This window comes from Microchirus variegatus, assembly GCF_963457635.1.
Source record: "Microchirus variegatus genome assembly, chromosome: 12".
Lineage (NCBI taxonomy): Eukaryota > Metazoa > Chordata > Actinopteri > Pleuronectiformes > Soleidae > Microchirus > Microchirus variegatus.
The window spans coordinates 14,667,331-14,689,130 of NC_139813.1; the positions used below are offsets into that span (position 1 = coordinate 14,667,331).

At 40.2% G+C, this 21,800-nt stretch overlaps 2 protein-coding genes across 2 annotated transcripts; both read left to right on the top strand.

The window, feature by feature from the left end:
* Positions 1-680: 680 nt before the first annotated feature.
* tmem63a (transmembrane protein 63A) lies at positions 681-12,654 on the top strand. The gene is made up of 23 exons (XM_083899112.1): positions 681-808; positions 2,190-2,388; positions 3,199-3,284; positions 3,397-3,475; positions 3,773-3,810; positions 3,946-4,088; positions 4,316-4,367; positions 4,474-4,582; positions 4,763-4,833; positions 4,971-5,051; positions 5,226-5,343; positions 6,590-6,723; positions 7,108-7,242; positions 7,397-7,550; positions 7,645-7,751; positions 8,039-8,125; positions 8,250-8,315; positions 8,490-8,652; positions 9,429-9,534; positions 9,627-9,794; positions 11,098-11,213; positions 11,299-11,340; positions 11,926-12,654. Exons 2-23 carry the CDS (start codon positions 2,239-2,241, stop codon positions 12,088-12,090), a joined length of 2,370 nt encoding a protein of 789 aa, XP_083755238.1. The 5' UTR covers positions 681-808; positions 2,190-2,238; the 3' UTR covers positions 12,091-12,654.
* A 6,282-nt stretch (positions 12,655-18,936) lies between these two features.
* On the top strand, positions 18,937-21,717 carry rsph9 (radial spoke head component 9; the record flags this gene model as incomplete). Its single annotated transcript, XM_083898534.1, has 5 exons — positions 18,937-19,163; positions 19,306-19,465; positions 20,140-20,269; positions 20,397-20,540; positions 21,557-21,717. 5 exons carry the CDS (start codon positions 18,937-18,939, stop codon positions 21,715-21,717), a joined length of 822 nt encoding a protein of 273 aa, XP_083754660.1.
* Positions 21,718-21,800: the final 83 nt, after the last annotated feature.

Consider the following 21,800-nt stretch of genomic DNA (forward strand, 5'->3'; position numbering starts at 1 on the left):
AATAGGTCATTATGAGATAGTAAGTCATAATTACAAGATAATAAGTCAATATTATGAGATAGGAAGTCCTAATTACATGATAATAAGTCATAATTATGAGAAAGTAAGTCATAATTACAAGATAATAAGTCATTATTATGAGATAAGTCATAATTATGAGGAAGTAAGTCGTAATTACAAGATAATAAGTCATTATTATGAGATAGTTAGTCATAATTACAAGATCATAAGTCATATTTATGTGATAGTAAGTCATAATTATAAGATAATAAGTCATAATTCTGAGATAGTAAGTCATAATTATAAGACAATCAGTCATTTTTCTGAGAAAGTAAGTCATTATGAGATAGTAAGTCATACTTATAATAGGTCATAGTTATGAGAAAGTATATTATTATTATGACTTACCAATACATATTATTTTTCACGTGGGGGAACAGGCTTCCATATAGATGCCTTAACAGAAAAATAAACAAATAAACCCGAGGAATTAATCTACAAAACCTGAGGAATTAATATACAAAATAAACCTTGCATAAATGTCTTATATTTTACAGCTATCTGGGCTACATTCATTGTCCCTTGCAGATAAGTGTGAACCGTGTAGTACAGTGACTGTCATCACTGCACCAGTGGAAACAGCTTTACACGTTTGATGTGTTTCACTCAAAGGGAGGCTCCCGAACGAGTGCGCATGCGCAAAGCGACATGAAGAGAGACGAATTGGTGACGACGAACTGGACCATATTTCAGATATTTGCGATAAAGGAACACGTTTCCATCTGCGTAGAAAACACGACTCTCTCAGGTAAAAGTACATAACTTATGTTACTGTATAGAACATCGAGTGTTAGCTTCTCCAGAAGAGTTTGGGGTGTTTTGGAAGGGTTTGTTGACATGTGACTATGTGGCGGTTTAACGTTAGCAAAGTTTACTGTAACTTTTTCTCGGCTTTAGCTGTCACCCAAATGTCGCAATAAAAACCGCAGAATCGTGTGTAACTTTGTAAAGTTACGTTCTAAAACAAGGACAACATATGTCACATTAAATGTCGCAATAAAAACTGCAGCAACGTGTGTAACTTTAGGAAGTTACGTTCGAAAACAACTTCTCTGTCTCTGTGAAGCGAGCCGACTGTTGGAGAGCGAAGAGGTGTCACTCTGACGAGAAATGACCGCACTCTCCAAAAAGTAAAAAGTTAGAATTATAGTTATATCACTCTGTAATTTTAATGTCACTGTTTTACAGTCTAATGTTTTTTTTGGGGTTTATCGCTGGCTTATGAATTATGACTCACAGCCTCGTGACTCCGCGAGAGCGTGCTCCATCAATTTTCTGAGGTGGGGCGTGAGTGAGTGCTCTGTTTGTGTCCGTGACAGCAGGATTTGACGTGGTTTCCTACAGTGAAACCGCAAAGTCACTCATTATTTCACTGGCGTCCATGTCTCAGCGACACGAGAAAACTCTTAGTACTGCTGTCCAGTCTTAGAATATATTAAAAATGCAATTATAATGTAGATGCTTCTGGACACACGACTGTAAACACAGTGGGTTCAAGCTGAATCTAAACACACCCAAGTAACTTATTCAGGACACAAGTTTCATGGTTCTTTACATATAACTTCAATATTGTGTGTATACATGTGTTTTTTTAGTCTAATTTGACAACTTACAAAACATGTAATTAATGAAACAGAGAAATACTAATGATAATCATTGACATCGTCTGTTTTAAAAAAAAAGGCTTTAGCTCATCACAACCAATATGGAAAGTATAATTTGACTATTAATGTCACAGAATGACTGAAAAATTGATAAATCTAAGTAAATGCTCATGTTTTTTTCTGTGTGCCTGTCATTGTAAATTGATTATCTGTGAATTTGTGACTATTCTGAAGATGGGAAATAATGAATTGATCATGACAGTAATAATGACAGTATTTCAAGTTGTTCCTCTGTATCACATCTGGCAATTAGTTATATGTGCTTATATTCACAGTCTTTTATTATTATTATTATTATTAATTCCGATAGTCAAAAATAGTAGTATTATTAAAACTGAGCAAGACATTTGAAGATGTCTCTTTGGTCTCAAGGAAACTGTGAGCCACATTTTTAATGGGGGGAAACACCTACTGGACAAGCAATAAAAACCATTACTGAACCCTGTTACTTCTGCACACACACAGGCTGCTACTTGTCAGCCTCTGAAGACAAAGTGCCGGTTCCGCTCCAGCGATGGGTTCCCTGTGGTGGCTGAACTCGAACCTCACCGCTCACTTTTCAGACAATGAAACCTGCATCAGCTCGTCGCACAGCACCGTGCTGACTGGAGTCCCGTTTGGAGGAGTGCCGGTGGTGCTGCTTCTCGACTTTTCTGTCTTTCTGGCAAGTGTCTCTCTTGTGTGTCTCGGACGTGATTCCCGATCAAATTAAGGTCCTGTGACTCCGATTATGTGAACTTCTCTCTGTTGTGTCTTCAGAGGAAGGAAAAATTCTTGCTACTCCCTTTCATTTTAACTTGTAAATCTAGTCTACAAACCTTTATTTTAAGCGTATTTACCTAAAGGAATCTTAAGAATCTGAGCTCTAGAGCTGCAACTTCTTAGATTGTCAGAAAATGTTGAAAAATGTCAATCTGCGTCTCCCAAACCTCGAAAAGTGGATGTTCTAAGATGAACGTTTTTCAGTTTGAATGATTTTTTTTGTCAAATGGAGCAGGGAAACCAGAAAAAAATAAATATATATAAAAATCTCTAAAACCAAATAACCGATTATCAAAATAGTTGGCAAATTGATTTAGTAATCGTTGCAGCCCCAGTGAGATAACAGTTTTAGCATTTCTTAAATTTATTTTATTTACTTATTCATATTATACACTCTTTTTTAAATAGTAATCCGGATTTTCTGCTTAACTTATTTATTTTAGGCTTACAATTATAATATAGCCTTTTTAACAAGTTGCTATCGATTGCACTTTTTTAAAATTCATTTCTTAAAGTTGTCTGTGTTGTTTTGAAAAGTTTGCGTGCAGCACCTTGGATCTGCCTTCGTGTATGAAAGGTGCTCTAAAAGTAAATAAAACTGCCTTGCCTGTCTTCCTCCCAGTAAATATGTTTTCAAGTGCAAATATAACTCAGTACAGGTCTTTCCACTGCGCTGTAATCAGCTATAATTGGTCTATCTTGTCATCTACAGGTGCTGCTCCTCATCTTCTCTATTATCAGGAAGAAGTTTTGGGACCATGGGCGTATAGCGCTGATAGCAGAGGCAGACACTGAATGGTAAAAGGAACAAAACTTAAGCTGGGAGTGGTAGACGTACTGAACTGAGCAGAAGCCTAAAGCTAAGTTTAGTGAACTGTAATTATTACTGACACTTGAATTTGCATTTCAGGTTCCCCGATGCAGGAAACCATCGCAGCAAGCGCTTTTTATCCTTTGTGTCTACAGACGATAACTTAGAGTATGAGCAGGTATGTACAGTAAAAGCACCACGAGAATGATTCAATTGCACCTTTATCAAATCAACACTGCTATTTCAATATTGTGTCAGTCATTATAGAGGAGATGAAAACATAGTCAAGCTTTACGGTAACTGGCGTGACAGCCTATCCTATCCTATAATAACCTATCACTTTTGTATTCTTTTGACTAAACATTACAGTGATACGTCATGAATATAATTATGGCTGACAGATTATCTTAATATTTTTACAAAGTCATTGATATTGAACCCTAACCTAAACGTCGGTGTCTCGCTTTGTCTTCAGGGATTTTGCTCTTGGCTGCCGTACATCCTCACAATGGAGTAAGCGACCGTGGTTTGACTCCTAATTTAATAACGCCCATTGTGTCTTATCTTGTGCCGTATGCATTTCATGCTGTGTAAACAAGTCGTGTGTTGGTTTTTCTCATTTGTGTGTGTTTGTTGTGTGTGCGTCAGTGAGGAGAAAATCAAAGCCAAATGCGGCATGGATGCCATTCACTACCTGTCCTTTCAGCGCCATGTGATCATCTTGCTGGTAGTTATGACCGTCACCTCCCTTGCCGTCATACTGCCTGTCAACCTGACTGGAGACCTGCTCGGTGAGTTCAGTTTGACAACTCGCAGTCTCATCTAGTGTCTGTTAGTGTCACATACTTTACACTGTATTTTTCACACTTTAATTGAAAAAAAAAGTGAATGTAATCCAATCTAATTTAACCAGGTGTGTATTTAATTTATATTTTGATGGTGGTGTTCATGGAGCTTAATTTTCCTTGCCTCCACGCACTCACATTTTAATTAAAAAATGTCTGCTTTCCTCTTTTAGGCAGTGATGCCAAAGATTTTGGAAGGACGACTATTGGGAATCTTCAAAAGGGGTAACTATTGAATGAGACTATGAACCTATTAAAAAAGAAGCTTTTATCGCAGGGATGGATTTTGTGATTTTAATCAAGCCAAAATGTTTGTCGTCTCTGCTTCCAGGGACCAACTGTTATGGTTGCACACGGTGTTTGCCGTGATCTACCTGGTCCTGACAGTTGTTCTGCTGCGACGTCACACATCGCAGATGAAAGACATATACAGCGAGACAGTGAGAGTTTTAATGTTACCTTTACATAAGGAACTTAATTCATACGTGGTTGCGGATATTAAATATACCTACATTTTTTTTCTTTTTATCTTGTGTTGAATTACACCTCTCTATAGGGAGATACATTTATATTGAAAGCCATAGCAGCTAACTAGATATTGCTACTGTTTCCCTTTGCAGACCAGAAACACCCTGTTTGTGTCCTCGATTCCCAAAACAGCAACAGAGGAAGCTGTGAAGGCCCATTTCACGTGAGTGGACTTAACTGATAAAGTGCATCCACCGTCCTCAGCAAGTTGCCTTTCAGTCTTGATGCATTGTACTCGCATCTCACCATAAATAGTAGCCGCCTGCCGCATTCCTCACTGTCAGTATTGTTTTTGCACAGAGAGGCCTATCGTTCCTGTCAAGTCACCGCTGTGACTCTGGGCTATGATGTGACCAAGCTCATGCAGCTTCATAAAGAAAGGTGAGGAATCACAGTGCACTTGTCCATTGCTACAAATCATCGCCGATCCCTAACTTAAACTCTTCAAGTTTTAATTTTACATGGCAGTAATTCACTGTATAGTGAAATATACTACATTTAATGTTAAAAATGTCAAGTCCTATTTTGTACCAATTTGTGTTTTCCAACCCCCAGGGTTCGAGCGGGTAAAAACCTGCGCTACTTCGAGCTCGTCTTCCAGAGAACAGGAAAGCGTGAGTTGATTAACCCACGTGTGTGTGGGAGCCTCTGTTGCTGCGCCAACTCTGAGAAGGTGAGATGAAATGCTTTCATCGTGTGTCATTTATGTAAGGATTTATTGAAAAAAAAAATTGAACTAAATACAGCGAATCAAAGGTTGTAATTCATTTCACTGACACGGGCAATGAATGAAATGATTTTATAAATTTTTTCGGTTGATATTATTATTCTGGCACTGTATAGAGCCTTGTTCATGCATGTGACACTGTGGCGCAGGGCTACAAGCATGCACTGAGGCGTTTATGCTCAACGTGTTGTTCGTTGCAGTATTTGCCTCAACAGTAGGGGGCATACAACCAAAATATTCAGTGAATAAGCAGGAAGTCAACATGTGCAACGAGTAGTAAACAACAAGCTCGGCCAGTCTTCTCTTCATTGAAAATGAAGAGTTGGCACACCGCAGCCGACAAAATTACAAAAATGCAGAGGTGTGCACCCAAACCGCGACACCTTTTGGAGCTCACTCGCCCGGTCCAACACAGGATATGCCCGGCACACTATGGCGACCATAAACCTAGCATAATTCTCCATGAACGGAAACAACGTAACATTACAAGTATGCTGCATCCTTTATCGGATGTTGTCAAGCAATACTTTAGCCCTATTTCTACCGAGTGTGCTACATATGTTTTTAGTGTTTCCATGAGGAATAGGACCGAAATAACCGGCCCCAGCTGTAGTAGCTGGAGTAATGGTATGGGTGGAGCTAGGCCCACGGCAGTCAGATGATTGGCCGACAGAAAAGTGTCACTCCCTTGCGACTCGTCCACAGCCGGCCACCAGCCCCATCCACTGTGGTAGAAGCTGAGCTGGGGAAGTAACATTTTTGCCACAGTCACAGTATCACAGTGGAACTCACTGCAGTGAGAAAAACCTATTCTGTGCCGCCCCATGTAGAACAGTTGAAGCTGTCGTTTTAATGCAAAGGCTGCTACGGGAATGCGAAAGTCACATATGACTATCCGTCAACTAGTGGCTTGTTCTAATCGCGTTCTAGCGCACGTTTAGTATTGAAATGTAAATACAACACAGTACATACTTGACAATATTCTTTGAGCAATCAACACTGCATTGGACTATCAAAATAGTTTTTTGTTAACAATTATTGGATTAGTCTTTGCAGCTCGAGATATTTTGAATGTTATGGACTATTGTTTATACTTACACACTGCAGTATTAAGGAGTTCTTTTACTGCAAGGTTCAAATTATGATGTAAAGTTTTAAATATGTTGTGTCGCTATGCTTTTTTTTTTTTTAGGTTGATGCCATAGAGTATTATTGCGCCAAAGAAAAAGACCTGCTGGAAGAGGTGAGCAAGCAGGTGGAACTCGTGCCACAGCGCCCCCTGGGGATGGCTTTTGTGACCCTGCAGAACGAGTCCATGGCGAAGTAGTGAGTAGCTTTTTCTGAGCGCTTTGTGTCTGTAATTACATAGCGAAGAAGCCACTGTGAAATCTGAAGCATGTGACGGAACATGTATATATGACATTGCAGCCCAACAGTCCAGCAGTAACACTCACAATAATGCGGTAGATCCAGCCCACACCTTTAACACGTGGACAGACAGAATACAGACTGACACGTGACAGTTGAAAATATGTACAAATGTTCTCAAGTATGATGAGTCTGAAATCAGCAGGATGACATGAGGTGACCTCGTGTCCTCTGGTCTAATCAAGACATTTACTACAGTTTTATTGTCAGCACATGACTTGTTTTTCTTTACTGGGAACATGTTAATGTTTACCACTCATTGTTGTCATTTACTCACGTCAGCATCCTGAAAGACTTCAATGCAGTCGAGTGTGGCAGCTGCTGTGGGAAAGAGCCCCAGCCTTCATCCAATAGTCGAAACCTGAAAGTGAATAAGTGGAGCATCAAGTTTGCCCCTCACCCAGAGAATGTGTTCTGGTAAGTTCTAAGACACCAAACCACTCACTCACAGATTAGTACAGTAATCATATGATGCTGTTTTGGACAGTGGAGACATTTGTCATATTGTCGAATTATTGAGAAGACACATTTCTCTCTCTCTCTTTCTTCCCTGTTCCTCCTCGTGCTACAGGGACAATCTGTCAGTGCGGGGATTTCCCTGGTTCATGCGCTATCTGATGCTCAACGTCTGCCTTTTTTTCCTGCTCACCTTCCTCACCACCCCCACTATCATTATCAACACCATGGACAAGTTTAGCGTGACAAAGCCCATTGACTACCTCAACGTGAGTCTCATACACACACACACACATTTGTCACAAGTTTAATTTCCAGTGTATTTAACTGATCTTTTCTTTTTTGTTTTTTTTCTTACCTTAGAGCCCTATTATCAGTCAGTTCTTCCCCACTCTCCTGCTGTGGGCCTTCTCTGCATTACTGCCAACCATAGTCTACTATTCCACACTAGGAGAAGCACACTGGAGCAGGTATCACAATCTCTCATACACACAAACACACACACACAGGTTTGTGTAGTCGCATGGACTTCCATTCATCTGTTCAGCCACAATAAAGCCCATCATGTCTGAACCTTTCCTTAACGTAATAATAATTTGAAGCCTTAAACTTAACCAGTTCCTCAGAAATGAGGTTTTGCATTTGGACCAGGTTTCTGCCTTAATTGGTTGTAAAAAGCTAACAAATGAAGAACACACACAGATACGCACACAAACATTGAGGAAATAGTTTTGATTCTATCGCCCGTGCCTCTCAGGTCCAGTGAACAGCTGAGCATGATGGGTAAACTCTACTTCTTCCTGCTCTTCATGGTGCTGATCCTGCCGTCACTCGGACTCACCAGGTAATGTTGTGTTCCCATCACTTTTAATAATCAGGTTCCCAGGTACTCCACAAAAGTAAACGTCACATGCAAGTGTAATCTTCCTTTCAAGCTAGTTGCTGCATTTTTTTATTTTGTCTTTCAGTCTTGCTGTGTTTTTCCGCTGGCTGTTTGATAAGGAGTTTCTAGCAGATGGAAAACTAAGGTTTGAGTAAGTATTTCCTCTTTACTGCTTCGTGTGTCAGTTGAAAATGTAATCAACAATGTTCTAATTTAATTTCACAAATGCAACAAGAGTTTGTCTCAATGTTTCGGTCCCTCCTGAATCAAGTTTCTTGTCTTGTCTTAAATGCACTCTTGATTATCCCTTTCGTCTTTACACTAGGTGTGTGTTTTTACCTGACCAAGGGGCCTTTTTTGTCAACTACGTGATCGCAGCGGCCCTGGTCGGCTGTGGGATGGAGTTGCTGCGGTTGCCTGCGTTACTGCTTTACTGCATTCGTTTGATATTTGCCAGCTCTGCTGCTGAAAGGAAATATGTCAAACAGGTCTGTAATGTACTTTTTATGGACAATGTGTCATATAAAAATATGTTATTAATATTAACTAGTACTATTTAAAGGTCCCATATTATGCAAAATCAACTTTTTAATCATTTAAATCCTTATATTTGGGACTCTGGAGGTCCTATCAGTCGCCAAAGTGTGAAAAAAGATGACTCACTCATGGTTTTGTGGTCCTCCTCTGCGATGTTGACTTCCGCGCTCACTGGGAGGTCACAATGCGCTAAATTCCTGGAATTGTTGTCTCGCGGAGCTCCGCTTTGTCCGTAAAACGCCACATGTTGGCGAGGCCAACGGTATCCGAAAACCAGAAGTCTGCGAAGTCCACGAAAAGTTCTATTCTTGTCTCCACAGTGCAGCACAAGTTTTACACAAACTTCCAGCCTCAGATGATTTATCTGTCCAGTGGATACATGTTATATATGACGGCAATTTGCCTGCTAGAGTAAATGATCACTTTTCCAAATGCTAAATGCTGTTAGCTCCCAGTAGCCTCTGTGGCTGATGTTATTTCCCGTCCCTAAGTTTCGTTTTACTTTTTTTTAAGGTGGACCTAAAGAGATAGTACTAAACAGAGTGTTCTGAACAGGGCTGTTTTGGCAGGGTGATTGAACTGCTGTGGTGCTTCATCCTTATGGTATTTTGACCAAAGCATGTCACAGACATGTTCATTAGGACACCAGGGAACTAGTTTAACTTGGAGAAATGGAGTATAATATGACCTCTTTAACTAGTACTACTTAACTGACTTGTGCTTACAGAACCAGGCTTATGAATTTCAATATGGAGCCATGTATGGATGGACCCTCTGCGTGTTCACTGTCATCATGGCTTACAGCATCATTTGCCCTATCATCGTGCCATTTGGTGAGTATAATAAGTCTTTATCAGAGACATACTGTATGTGTCACATGTGTTGTGGCTCTTAATGGCTGTTTTGTGCGTTTGACTCCCATCAGGTCTCGTGTACATGATCCTGAAACAGCTGGTGGACAAATACAACTTGTACTTTGCCTACCTGCCTGCCCGCCTCGACGTCCAGGTCCACCTGGGAGCTGTCAATCAAGCTATGGCCGCACCCATCATCTGCCTTATATGGCTTTACTTCTTTTCTGTCCTCAGAACAAGTAAGAGTCAAGCGTGGGCTTCACTCGACCAAAGGTGAAAGCTGTATTGCAGAAATTTTACATGTCATGAGTTCACACAATGCTGATTCAAGCCTAAAAGAAACACCCATATTCTGCACTGCTGGTGTATACACACGAACGCTCCCTCATAGTATTGCTTGACAGAGCGTGTTTTCAGATGAAGGCTGCTGAATACAAATGATGTTACATCATTTATGCTCTAAACTGAACAGAGGCAGAATAATAACATCGAAGACAACAACCAAAAAAAATAACCTCTAAAGTTACACACTGCTTACTTATGATATAGAGCTCCAGACGTCACATGACTGACATGGGAACAAACACAAGCAACGGATTTTGTGCTAAACTCCCAGTAAATAATGGACTCAGTGGAACTGACATACAAGTCTGCACAGCAAGTATTTACATTACACTGCCCAAGCTCGTTTCACCGCAATGATTCACCTCCACTGTCTCTCTGGATCTGTGGGGATCCGGTAAAATACTCTCCCGTTACCCCATCTACGACTGTTTTGACATCCCGGCGCACAACAACATCTATCCATCATCTTCACTTTTATGATGAAAACTGCCCGCAAGGAGACAAGTTTTCTGACATATTGCCTTATTATTTATTTATGTGCCGTCAATTGCATACGTCTATGGGACGTGTTAATATCACAAACTAAATGTCTAAAGAAAGTTTTTTCTCCCAACATTCCCATCCATGATTACTTAAGTAAAGTATGAACCAGTATACACTGCCGTTCAAAAAATGTTTGGAGTTACTTTTTGAAGGAAAAGCACTTTTTTCAATGAATATAACATTAAATTAATCTGAAATACACTCTATACATGTGGTAAACGACTATTCTAGCTGCAAACGTCTGTTTTTTAATGGAATATGTACATAGGTGTATAGAAGCCCATTTTACAGCAACCATCTCTCCAGTGTTCTAGTGGTACATTGTATTTGCTAATCACGTTAGAAGGCTATTGGATGATTAGAAAACTCTTGAAAACCTGTGTGCAATTATGTTAGCACAGCTGAAAACAGTTTTGCGGGTTCTTGCAAAGTTTGAAGGGCAAAATGATTATTCTGAATAAAAATCATTATTTCTAATCTAATTTTCTATTCATTTTGCAACTCTTTTGATGAATAAAAGTGTGAGTTTTAATGGAAAACACCAAAAAATAGTATAGGTGACCCCAAACAGTGTAATTACAATACCATTATTGCTCATGTGTAAGAATCCCATGACATGCAGCTGCAAAATAAAATACTTTCTCCATGTTTTAGGTTTCTGGGCTCCTACATCTCTTTTCACCCTGGTGATCCTGTGTATCACCGTCTTTATCGGCATCGGCTACACCTGCTTCGGTCATTTTAGATACCTCAGTCCACTCGACTATAAGGTGAGCGTCCGCTTCTGTGTTCACGTGTGTGCCGTCTCTCAGAAAGAGTACCAAGCCCTAATGTTTTGTTTGTTTTGTTTTGCAGGTGAAAGACAAGGGCGAGGAAATGGCAGAAGAAAACACAGAGGTAATTCTCTTATGATGCAGCAAATTCCAACATCATTAAATCATGACTTTGATATTAGGTTTGTGGTACATTCATGCACTTGCTGTCCTCTTATTATGTCATGGATTTTTAATGTTTTCTTTTAATTATCTTGATCACAGAAGTGGCTCTCACAGTGAAATACCAAATTAGAGGACTGTACGATTGATCTAAATACTGTAGATAAAATACAGATCCATCTGAGTATTTCTTAGTTAGGACAGCATCTAGACTTGCGTGAGATTGTTGAACGAGTTTAACTGCTCTTCAGGCTTTCTCACTTGTTGAGGGAGTGCCTGGCAATCAAACTCTTGTTTGTGTGATTTCAGTCTAGACTTGATTCAGAGTTTCTCAAGTGAGGAACTCAGTTTTGCTCCAGGCCGAGTTCATATCTAACGCAGCCTAGATTGCCGAACAAACTTACTAGAGCTTTATCTTTATCCTAACCTTTACCATGCCCTTGTATCAAAGTCATACTGATACGCACTATTGCATCAAAGGTACAGTATGTGTTTTTGTTGTGTTTATTCCTCATTTCTCTCTTTTTTTGTTTTTGAATAATTACAGGTCTACCTTCCCAGAGTGCTTAATCCAAAATCACCAGCCAGCACCACGCTGGGGTCTAAAAGTGATCAGTCTTATGGCGCCACAGGAAGCAGCTTCAATGGCAGCTTCAGTCCAGTGGAAGACTCAGTGTATTTTAACAGCGAAGGCGAAGTTTTGGATTCTTGATTCCTCTGACGACTGACTGAGCTCAACTCCATGTCCACCCTACAACCATTGACAAACAGGCAGAGTGCTTTTGTTTGAGCAGACATCGCCTGCCAAGGGAATAATGTGTTGCTTGATGGTAATAATGCACTTTTTTATATATGAATAATATAAGATATTTATGTGCGAGTAAATATCAACAAAGAGAACAAATGTATACAACAGTATTGCAGACGTTTTGCAAAAGCTTTGGTTTTGATTGCTGTTCAGAGGATGAAGATTTCTACACATGATGAATGAATGTTTTGACTAGGTCAACCTTTAGGTGTAGGGGTCGGTACAATTTGACATTTTATACATTGGTTTTAGTCATGTGACACTGGATTTTTTTTAGAGAATTTACATTTACGATTACATGAAACATACTGTAAATGCCATTACAATTACGTGCCCTACAAGTGTACCGACTCCCCCTCTGTAATGTATTTTGAAATAATGTATGTAATTTTTTACATACTATGCTTTTCTGTTTTTTAACTAAATCTTTAAAGCAATGTGTTCATTCGTTGGAACTAATAATATGGACTGTTTGAAAAAATAAATACAGCAGGAACATTTGTACTGCGGCCAGGGCTTCTCGTCACTTGGGGGCACTGTTGAGCAGCAGTTGGGCAACTTAACCTCTGAAATATTCATGAAGGAGAGAAAGGACACATGCACACAGTTGTGTTGCACTGAGGATTTTCTAACTCGCTCTGACATTGTACGAGCCAGTTAACTAAGCGACAATCCCGGTAGCTCCGCCTCCTCACCTGATCTTTTACTGCTGTCTCCCCTTCTGTTTTCCTTTTGGCTCCCACTTCATCGTGCCCTTTTCCCCCTTTTCTCAGCACGGTACCTGCTTCAGCAGAAGAAAGACCTCTGTTGTCATTTAAGGGCTTTTGGGCATGCTAATTAACACATTTAAAGGAGTCCTTGGGTTAGGGTTAACCCATATATCTGCACTTACCACTTTATTAGGTACACCTGCTCTACTACTGCTTGCTAATGCACATATATAATAGGCATTTGGGGATGTAGACATAGTAGAAAGGAAACTATAACTGAAATAACCACAATTTATAACAAGGTATGCAGAAGACCATCTGTGCTACTTTAGCTCTTGGGTGTCTTTGGTGTTTCTAATATATTGGCATGTGAGTGTAGGTTATTAAAGGCGCCATATGTAAGAATGTGGCCAAAAACGGTTACTACACTCAAATTCAAAATACAGAGGTCTTTGAGGTTTCGTTTTCTCTGCCGTTGTAGCTCAGACGTAACTGGCAACCCGTGGTTGCTCAGCAGCTGATACTCTACTGACTGCAATGATTGGTAGACGGCGGTAAGTGGCGCCACATGCCAAAAAATGATTTCAAAACATAAACATGATTTGTTGTTGGTGAGTTCAGTTTGTTATATGAATAGTATTCCTGAGTCTCTGTGACATATTAGGAGGATTTTGCAGCCAGTTGCTTTAGATTTATTACATAATGCACCTTTAAAGGCACCATATGTAAGAACGTGGCCAAAAACGGTTACTACACTCAAATTCAAAATACCGAGGTCTTTTAGGTTTCACCGAGGTCTTTTAGGCAAAATATTTTTTTTAATGCAAATATTTCGGCTGTACTGTTGTTGTTGTTGAGTTCAGTATGTTATATGAACATTATTCCTGAGTCTCTGTGACATATTAGGTAATGAGGGGGTTTGCCTGTTGGATGAGAGGGTAACTGCGTAACTTCTAATAAAGCCTCGCTTGTGGTTCTTGAACCGGACAACAAAAATGAGAAGCAGCTTAACAACAGCTGGGTGCTTCCTGTATCCTACCCCAAACAGGCCCTATATTCTATGTAAAATGATCCCCACTGTGCTGGACATGATAGTGAAACTCTCAATATCCTTTTGGATTGTTGATAAAAATCACAAACCTCTTAAGCAGAGAGAATTAAAAACAGCCAGTGTCTCAACGAATGCAGTGAGAAAGCTGTGCGGGGTCAGGACGCAGGGGCACTAATAACTCGCAGATATCCTCATGCGGCTCCAAGCATGACTTGAGAATGAGATGAAGATTTCGATATAAGACACTTGAGCCCTGACGGTAGAGTCCGTTTAATGCAGTTTCAATAAATGCTCACTGCTGGAGAGTGCCTTATGTTGGCTCAGAGGAGCAGCAGAAACATGAGGTTAGGGCTTTTGCAAGGCTGGGAAGCAGAGTTGAGTCCAGCAGCAGCTCAAACTACAGTGAACACGTCTGTAAAAAAAAAAAAGAAAAAAAGAACACTCGCTAAACTTTGACCTGTTGTTAAAACACCAAAAATTCACTGGCTTCGTTTTCGACACACATGGTTTTTGACCTCCGCTAATGGACGTGGGAGAGTCTGATGTTAAATATTTCCAATTACATGGAAAATGCCCTGTTTGCACAGCTTGTTTATTATTATATGTCTTGTAACTGACACACTTGATCTTCTCATCAGAAAACTGCGTTTGGTAATGCTTTATTATACTGGTTTGCAATGTTCTTGTAATTTAGAACACCAAGAAAAATACACTCAAGTGAACGGTTTCCTTTAATTCTCTATTATTCAAATATTATAGTTGTTAAAGTAGGCAGTGCCATTAGTCTTCCATTAGACCATTGGTACCAGCAGTCAATATCTGAGCTTCTGAGTTGTCGGTGAGATGATCTTCAGACACCAATTTAGCTGTTTGTAGCTCAATATTAACAGCATTTAGTGTTAAGAAGCTTTCACATTTTAAAAATAAAGTGTCAGTGCCATCTGGTGGCCAACTTATCTGACGAGAAACCATTTAAAATGACTTTAAATATCTGTTCTTTCTTTCATTTTTGTATTGGAAGTGGCCATTTTGAGTGGCCACGGTTGTAAATCATCAAATGAATGATGGCTGAGTTCTATTTAGCTTCCTCTAAACGGGATGGTTCACCGTCACACTGTCCTGACTTACACGTACTGAGCGGATTCACCGTCGATGGGTTCAGTAAAGCATACATATGCACTGATTTACACGTTGTATAGTCCAACCAGTCTTGTATAAAGTACCTTAAAAGGGATACTTGGGTAAAAGTACAAGTAGAAAATGACTGCGGTAGAAGTTGAAGTCGCTTTTTTATAATGTTACATAAGTAAAAGTCTTAAAATATGACATTTACTGTACTTAATTATCAAAAGTCATTTTATGATATCAAATGTACTTAAGTTTTTTAAGTTAAGTGTGTGGGTTCAACTCCGGCTCTATATAAATACACACCATTACCAACTCTTCTTCTTCTTCTGATTTATTTGGTAGTAACAAGCAACAAAGACAGTTAGAGGAAATGTAGTGGAGTAAAAGTAAACTATACTAGAAATAGGAATAACAAGTATAAAGTACACATATGTGCATTTTGTACATTACAACACTGCGTCTAACGTTAGCCGCGGTAACAAAGGATCGCAAAGATACGGACAAATACTAAAGTGGAAACAGATAAAAACTGATTATACGCGTCGTCGCCTTCTGTGAAAATGAAACCGTAGTGATTCAGTCTAGCAAGTTACTACTCTCTTCTCCAGATCAAAATATTTATCGAGTCTCAATCCAAAAACCTTCTCCGACTGTGTCTTTTGTGTAGGTGTGCAACCCGCTGAACCCAGTGCTCTAAAAGCATTCTTGGTATTGTTTTCATCCGCGCTTTTGTGTCACCTCAGACACTATTATTTAGTCACTTCACTCCTTCTCTTTCAGCATTCACTTAATTCTGCACTCCCAGGCCACTGGACTCGAGAAAGAGCTGCTGTGTGTGTGTGTGTGTGTGTGTGTGTGTGTGTGTGTGTGTGTGTGTGTGTGTGTGTGTGTGTGTGTGTGTGTGTGTGTGTGTGTGTGTGTGCTTTTTTTTTTTTACGTGTGTGCGTATCAAACGGGAATTAAAGCCATTTCGAGTTCTGAAGTTTTAGGGTCAGGTTTCCCTTCATGTCACCACCAAGATCGATGGATGTGACCTCTGACTGCCCCAATTTGTATACAAACACGGCGCGGGCCAATCGCGGCGGCGCACGGGATCTCGCCGGGGCCAATGAGGACGCTCCGGCTCCAACGTGCTCTGCGGGGCACTCCCATCTTTTTGTCCATCAGGATTAGTGCCGTGGCAACGCTAGTCGCCTGGGAGGTGAGTTTCCCAGAGCGAGGACAGAAACAGACTTGCTTCATTCCAACTATTACTTCCTTCCCAGCCAATTGGGGAAACACAAATGAAGTGTGTGTTCATGTGTGTGTGTGTGTCACTCCAAAACTTCCACCTTAGTGCCAACTCTAATGAGGTGCCATCCTGAGCAACAAGCTCAAAGTGTGTTTGTCTGTGTGAGTGGGTGGAAGGGCTGGTGAGGGGGCCGTCCTCAGCCATTCTCTTCTGTGTGGGGTACTTTGTGGTGAAGTCACCCCACTCTCTCCCTCCCCCCTTTTTCTGGTGGTGGACTACATTAGCCAGAAGGGCAGAGGGCCAGGCGGCTGAAATCACCACTGCTGATCAAGCATGTGACTCCAGACCGAGCCCTTTTGTTTGGACAATTACAGCCAACACACACACACACACACACACACACACACACACACACACACACACACACACACACACACACACTCTCTCTCTCTTGCGACTGCAGTGTGGCATGGGAATAAGCAAGCATGGGACTGAATAGACATTAAGAATTACTAAAACTGGCTGGTGTTGAAGGTTTGTCAGATTGCTCGACTTGAGAAAAAGCGCCAGCGATGTTTTTTTGTTTTGTTATTTACACGAAATACAATACAACTTATGGTCCGACTTTGTTTTGCAGACAGCATCCGACTTATTTACATATTTGAGCGTCTGTGGTTGGGGTTGCCATTCAAGCGATGACGTCAAACTGCTTTCACGCACCAAAGGTTTTCTTGGAGAATTGATGAATGCTCCGTCCGGTGCACATGGAGCTGAAAGCAGTGGCAGCAAAAAAAAAAAACTAGCTCTGATTCAGTTATAAAAGTGGTCAGAATTTTATAGTGAGAAAACAAAAATGGGTTTCAGTTTATGTGAATGCATGGCACAAGCAAAGTCGTTAATACACCTAATAGCTATTAGAAACATGGCAAACATGATTGGTACTAAATACTGGGCTATAAATTTAGACAGCGATGAAATGACCATATGAACGAAGGCGATGCTCTTCCAGCAAGGATTTCAGAGTCATATACTGTAAGTCTTCTGGAAAAAATTAGCAGCGGTTGAAACGGAAACCATGCAGCAACGTGGGGGCGACCAAAAACAGGATCAGGAACCACAACATGAGCCCCAACTACTGGCAGACAGTTCAAAAACACTTGTTGAACAAAAGCCAATCATGTTTCCACTCATGTCGAACTCCAGCCAGCTTCACAACACCGACGGGGATCGGTGGATCTGATCCAGGACAAAACCACCAAAACGGTGTCTGTTCAGTGTCTTTTTAACAGGATTTGCTTCCTCACACGATTTACAGGATTCACTGCTCGCAGCAACTGTTTATATCAGTAAATCTGATCAATAAGCTCATGTTTATTTGCTATTATAAATGCAATTTGAGTTTGAAAAGATTATATGCGAGCAGAGAGAAGACATTTTTCCCCCAAATAAGTTTTTGTTGATGTTTTGGTTGATGATTTTGTGATAAGGTATTTTATTTATCTAGCTTTTGTTTAGAGACACAAACTCCTAAAATGCAGAGCAACTTTATCAAAGTAATCAACATGGATTTGTGTGTGTTCCTCTTGTCTTGAACACGTAATTGGACCTATAAATAATGAATATTTTTGCTTATTTTGGCCAAATCTTTCATCCACAAGGCAAAATTTATGGACCCCATGTGCTTAATGAGATCCGACTCTATATAAAAGTGTCTGAAATGAATTAAATCAAAACTAAAGAATAATCTCACAAACTTCTTTCCAAGTCTTTTTTTGTTCTCTGTTCTAAGTTTATTTATTTTTTCTATTTTAAAAAGTTGATGTGCATGATTCCATATTTCCTTTGTACCCACTACCTGGTAGTGTTGTTTATATTCTTTGTTATAGAACATATAGTTATACGTTATGGCTATTAATGGCTCACAGTGTTGTAAATCACGTTTAATTAATTAATTACCATAAATAAATAAATAGTGGTTGCTCTCAACGGCCTGCACACACTTGAGAGGCCAGTCAAGCATAAGAACATAAAAACAGAACATAAAAATAAACGGAAAAAAAAGAAAAAAAAGTAAATATAAAGTAAATAAAATTAATTAATATTAACAAAATTAATTAACATTTTTAGAGGCTAATCAAACTCATACATGATATATACAAGTATGTTTTATTTCCGGGAAACATTATGATCGACTTATCGTCGACATTTTCAAGCGAATTGTTATCCGTATCCATGGAAACCACGCACACACACAACACCGTCCTCAAAACGACAGTGCGCAATCCAGTGAATGACGTCACGGCGAGTTTCCACTTTGTGTCGTTCTTACCGATATATATATATATATGAATATATTATGTTATAATCACATAATTGTACGGTGTCGTCGACATAAGAACATTCTAGAATTTGCGGCGACATGAAAGGAGCGAGTGGAACTCGACATGAACTTTCATGTCTTTAATACGTCATTTGTCTCGAGAGTAACTGCACTGACACGGTTTGTTGACATTAGCAACCACCGTAGGAGCGTTCACACTCGTTGTGTCGGCTGTTATAGCTTCATGTGTTTCAATTAGAGGAAATTAGAGTAACTCGAGTAAATTAGAGTAAAAAAGAAAAAAGAAAAAATGGACTCGCACACGTTGTACTTTTCACTGGAACTTGTTGCCGGAAGCGGCCACATTTTGAACATTGAGCAGAGAACTGCTCTGCAGACTTCACTCATGATTCTGAGGAAAAACTACAAATTCGAACGAGTCTTGTTTTGGGGCAAAATACTGGGATTAAAGGAGGATTATTTTATTGCCCAAGGGAGAGGAGAGGACGAGCTGAAGGATAAAAAGAACCTATACAGGTAAAAGTCAATTTAGCTTCTTTTTCTATATCTGACCTAGTTATTTTGACAAGTAGCAGACCGATGTCAACGCTGCGTATCGGCTTTGCCCATACTTAGGTGAAATACCTTAGAATGAATGGTTCTTACCTGTCGTCTGTAGCTTCAACTGCATAGATTGGTTCCTGCTGCCGCCTGCCACAAACTGCTTGATCAACGAAGTGTCCAAAGCTGCCAGAGGTCGCTTCATTGGAGACCCCTCGCATGTGTATGAGCGAGCGCTCCGTGCTCAATTAGACGACGATGAAGACCATGAGGAGATGGTAAGTCTTGGTTTACGATACCATTAATATCACAACAATTCTGTGATAATCAATGTATTGCAAGACAGTCATATAGGGATACATCACGATATCTGTCCAACTGAAGAAAACAAAGTGTCTGAGAAAAGTTGAAAGTGCAGGATTTCTCTATTTATTCACAACATAGAGGACAGTGTATAAAGTATATGTTTTTCCACTGTAAACTGTACATTTCTTCACTTAATCTGCGCCGCTACAAGGAGACATGAAGTATTGAAGCCCGTCAAGTGAAAGTGGCAGCGTCTGTTTACGTTAGAGCGCCTTAATTTGTTAATTCAAATATTGTTATTGACTCTGGCGTATAGATTTTCTGACTCATGAGGAAGGGCGACGATATATCAACAAATGGATATTTTGACCCACCCCCTAGTGGCAAGTATGAGTTACTGACTGTGTAGAACACAGCCGTACTGAATGGCAAAACAAAAAATAAAAATCTACTCCGACATACTGTATATGTTTTAGCTCAGCATTCGGTTACAGAACTATTAAGAAAAAGGTTGTGTGGCCACAAATAAACATATACAGTAGTAAAAGAGAGCACAGTACAGAAGTATGTGTCCTAGTTTACGGTATCTCTGGTAAGTGTTTGTGAAAACAGTAACTGTCCAGTAATGAATTCCAATTTGTTTCAGGTCAAAGTCAGTGAGGAGAACAGGCTGGCAGTGACAATTCACTGGATCGACGAGGAAGCGTCTGTGGTACCGCGTGGCGCATTCATCAAGAACCCGCATGGCATTGTCCAGATGAACCGCAGTTTTTGTGGTAAATTATGCACATTACTGTTGGTGAGCCTGTGTCTCACCGTGAAGCATTAACACTTGTAAGTGCAAGTGAAATAATCCTGAATGTCAAATGTTTGAATGTATTCCACGTGTACCTTTTCTCTCAGGTCTGTCCGACTCGGAGGCTCGGAAGCTTGACAGTTTCTTCCACTTCAGGGAACCAAAGAATAAGAAGGAATCCATACTGGGGATGTGTGAACTGAACCAAACCATTGACTTTCTGGACGTCTTGAGTGATGACATTCCTAAAGGTGAGGACAGAGAGCTCAGTTAATATGACACCAAACCACGCTACCCGTTGTTGCAAATAACGAAGCAATGGATGACATTCAAATAACAAATTATTCTAAACAGAGGACAAGATGTTAAGTATACCATAAATAATTGAATTAATACTCACTTATTGTGTAGTTTAAAGCATGAAATGATGATTATGAGTGTTGGACATGCTGGTCGGCAGCTACAGACATTCAAGCTGTTGGACAGTTAATCATATGCTTAACAAACATTGCTGGAAAAAGATTCATATACAGTAAATGCAGCTGCGATAAGATGCGCCGCTCCATTCTGTGTAATGTTGACGCCATTCTGTGTAACGCCTGCGACCAAACATGCAACAGATGTCGGACGTGAGAGCGTTTCCACACGTGTTGTGTATGTTTGCGTGTTCTCGGGAGTCGATGCGGACGTCAACAGTGTCATCGCTGCAGCAGATACTGCACAGCTGTCTCAATGCCACGCTCGCTGCAGGAGAAACGGTTCACATTCGTCAAACGGGACCTCTCTAGAGAGAGCAGTGTGATGCAGCTTAACTAGAACACAAGTGCTTTTTCTCTGAAACCCCCTGAATCTTGGCTCCACAGCTTTCCACAAACCTGTGTCCAGCTCTTGATTTACAGCTGCAGGTTTCACATTCTGCAGCACATAAAACCTCCTCATTACAAACATCTACTGTGTAATTTTTAACAAAACTGTTGCTCTTTGTGTAAAGAAATCATAATCCTCAGAGGGTTTTTCTGTTTACATAGAAATTCCAGTTCTAGTTCTCGATTGCCGAGATCATGTCACACCCAAACACATTGAGAAATAGGTTTGAGTCCCAAGTATCAAAGGCACAAAGGGCTAATTTACTGGCGTATCCCTCAGCTGCCACAACATGTGAATAGTATACTTGTCCTGGAAAATTTTACCAATTATTCAACGACTAAAGACTTTGCAGTAATGACGTGGCAGCCTCGGTTTACACATACTCTGACTTTGCATGCAGGATCGTGGAGTCTGCAGTTTGAATGTGCCAGAAAGGTCTGCGTGCTCCGCAGCCTGTTGTGGCTCGGCCTGACCTTCTACCACGTTCCAGCGACGCCGCAGAACGGGTACATCTACATCGGCAACGGGAGCAGGAATTTGGACCTTAATTTCATGCTGTAAAGAGACATCTTGGAGTGCAAAAAAGTTTCATCTTCACAAGTCTTCATGAAGTTTATGTCTATAACAGGGTTGCACAAGAAGTC

Coding starts and splice junctions, on each gene's coding strand:
- tmem63a (XM_083899112.1), top strand. CDS start 2,239: ATGGGTTCCCTGTGGTGGCTGAACTCGAACCTCACCGCTCACTTTTCA. Junction 3,811..3,945: donor CCGTACATCCTCACAATGGA/GTAAGCGACCGT, acceptor TGTGTGCGTCAG/TGAGGAGAAAATCAAAGCCA. Junction 8,126..8,249: donor CCGTCACTCGGACTCACCAG/GTAATGTTGTGT, acceptor TTTGTCTTTCAG/TCTTGCTGTGTTTTTCCGCT.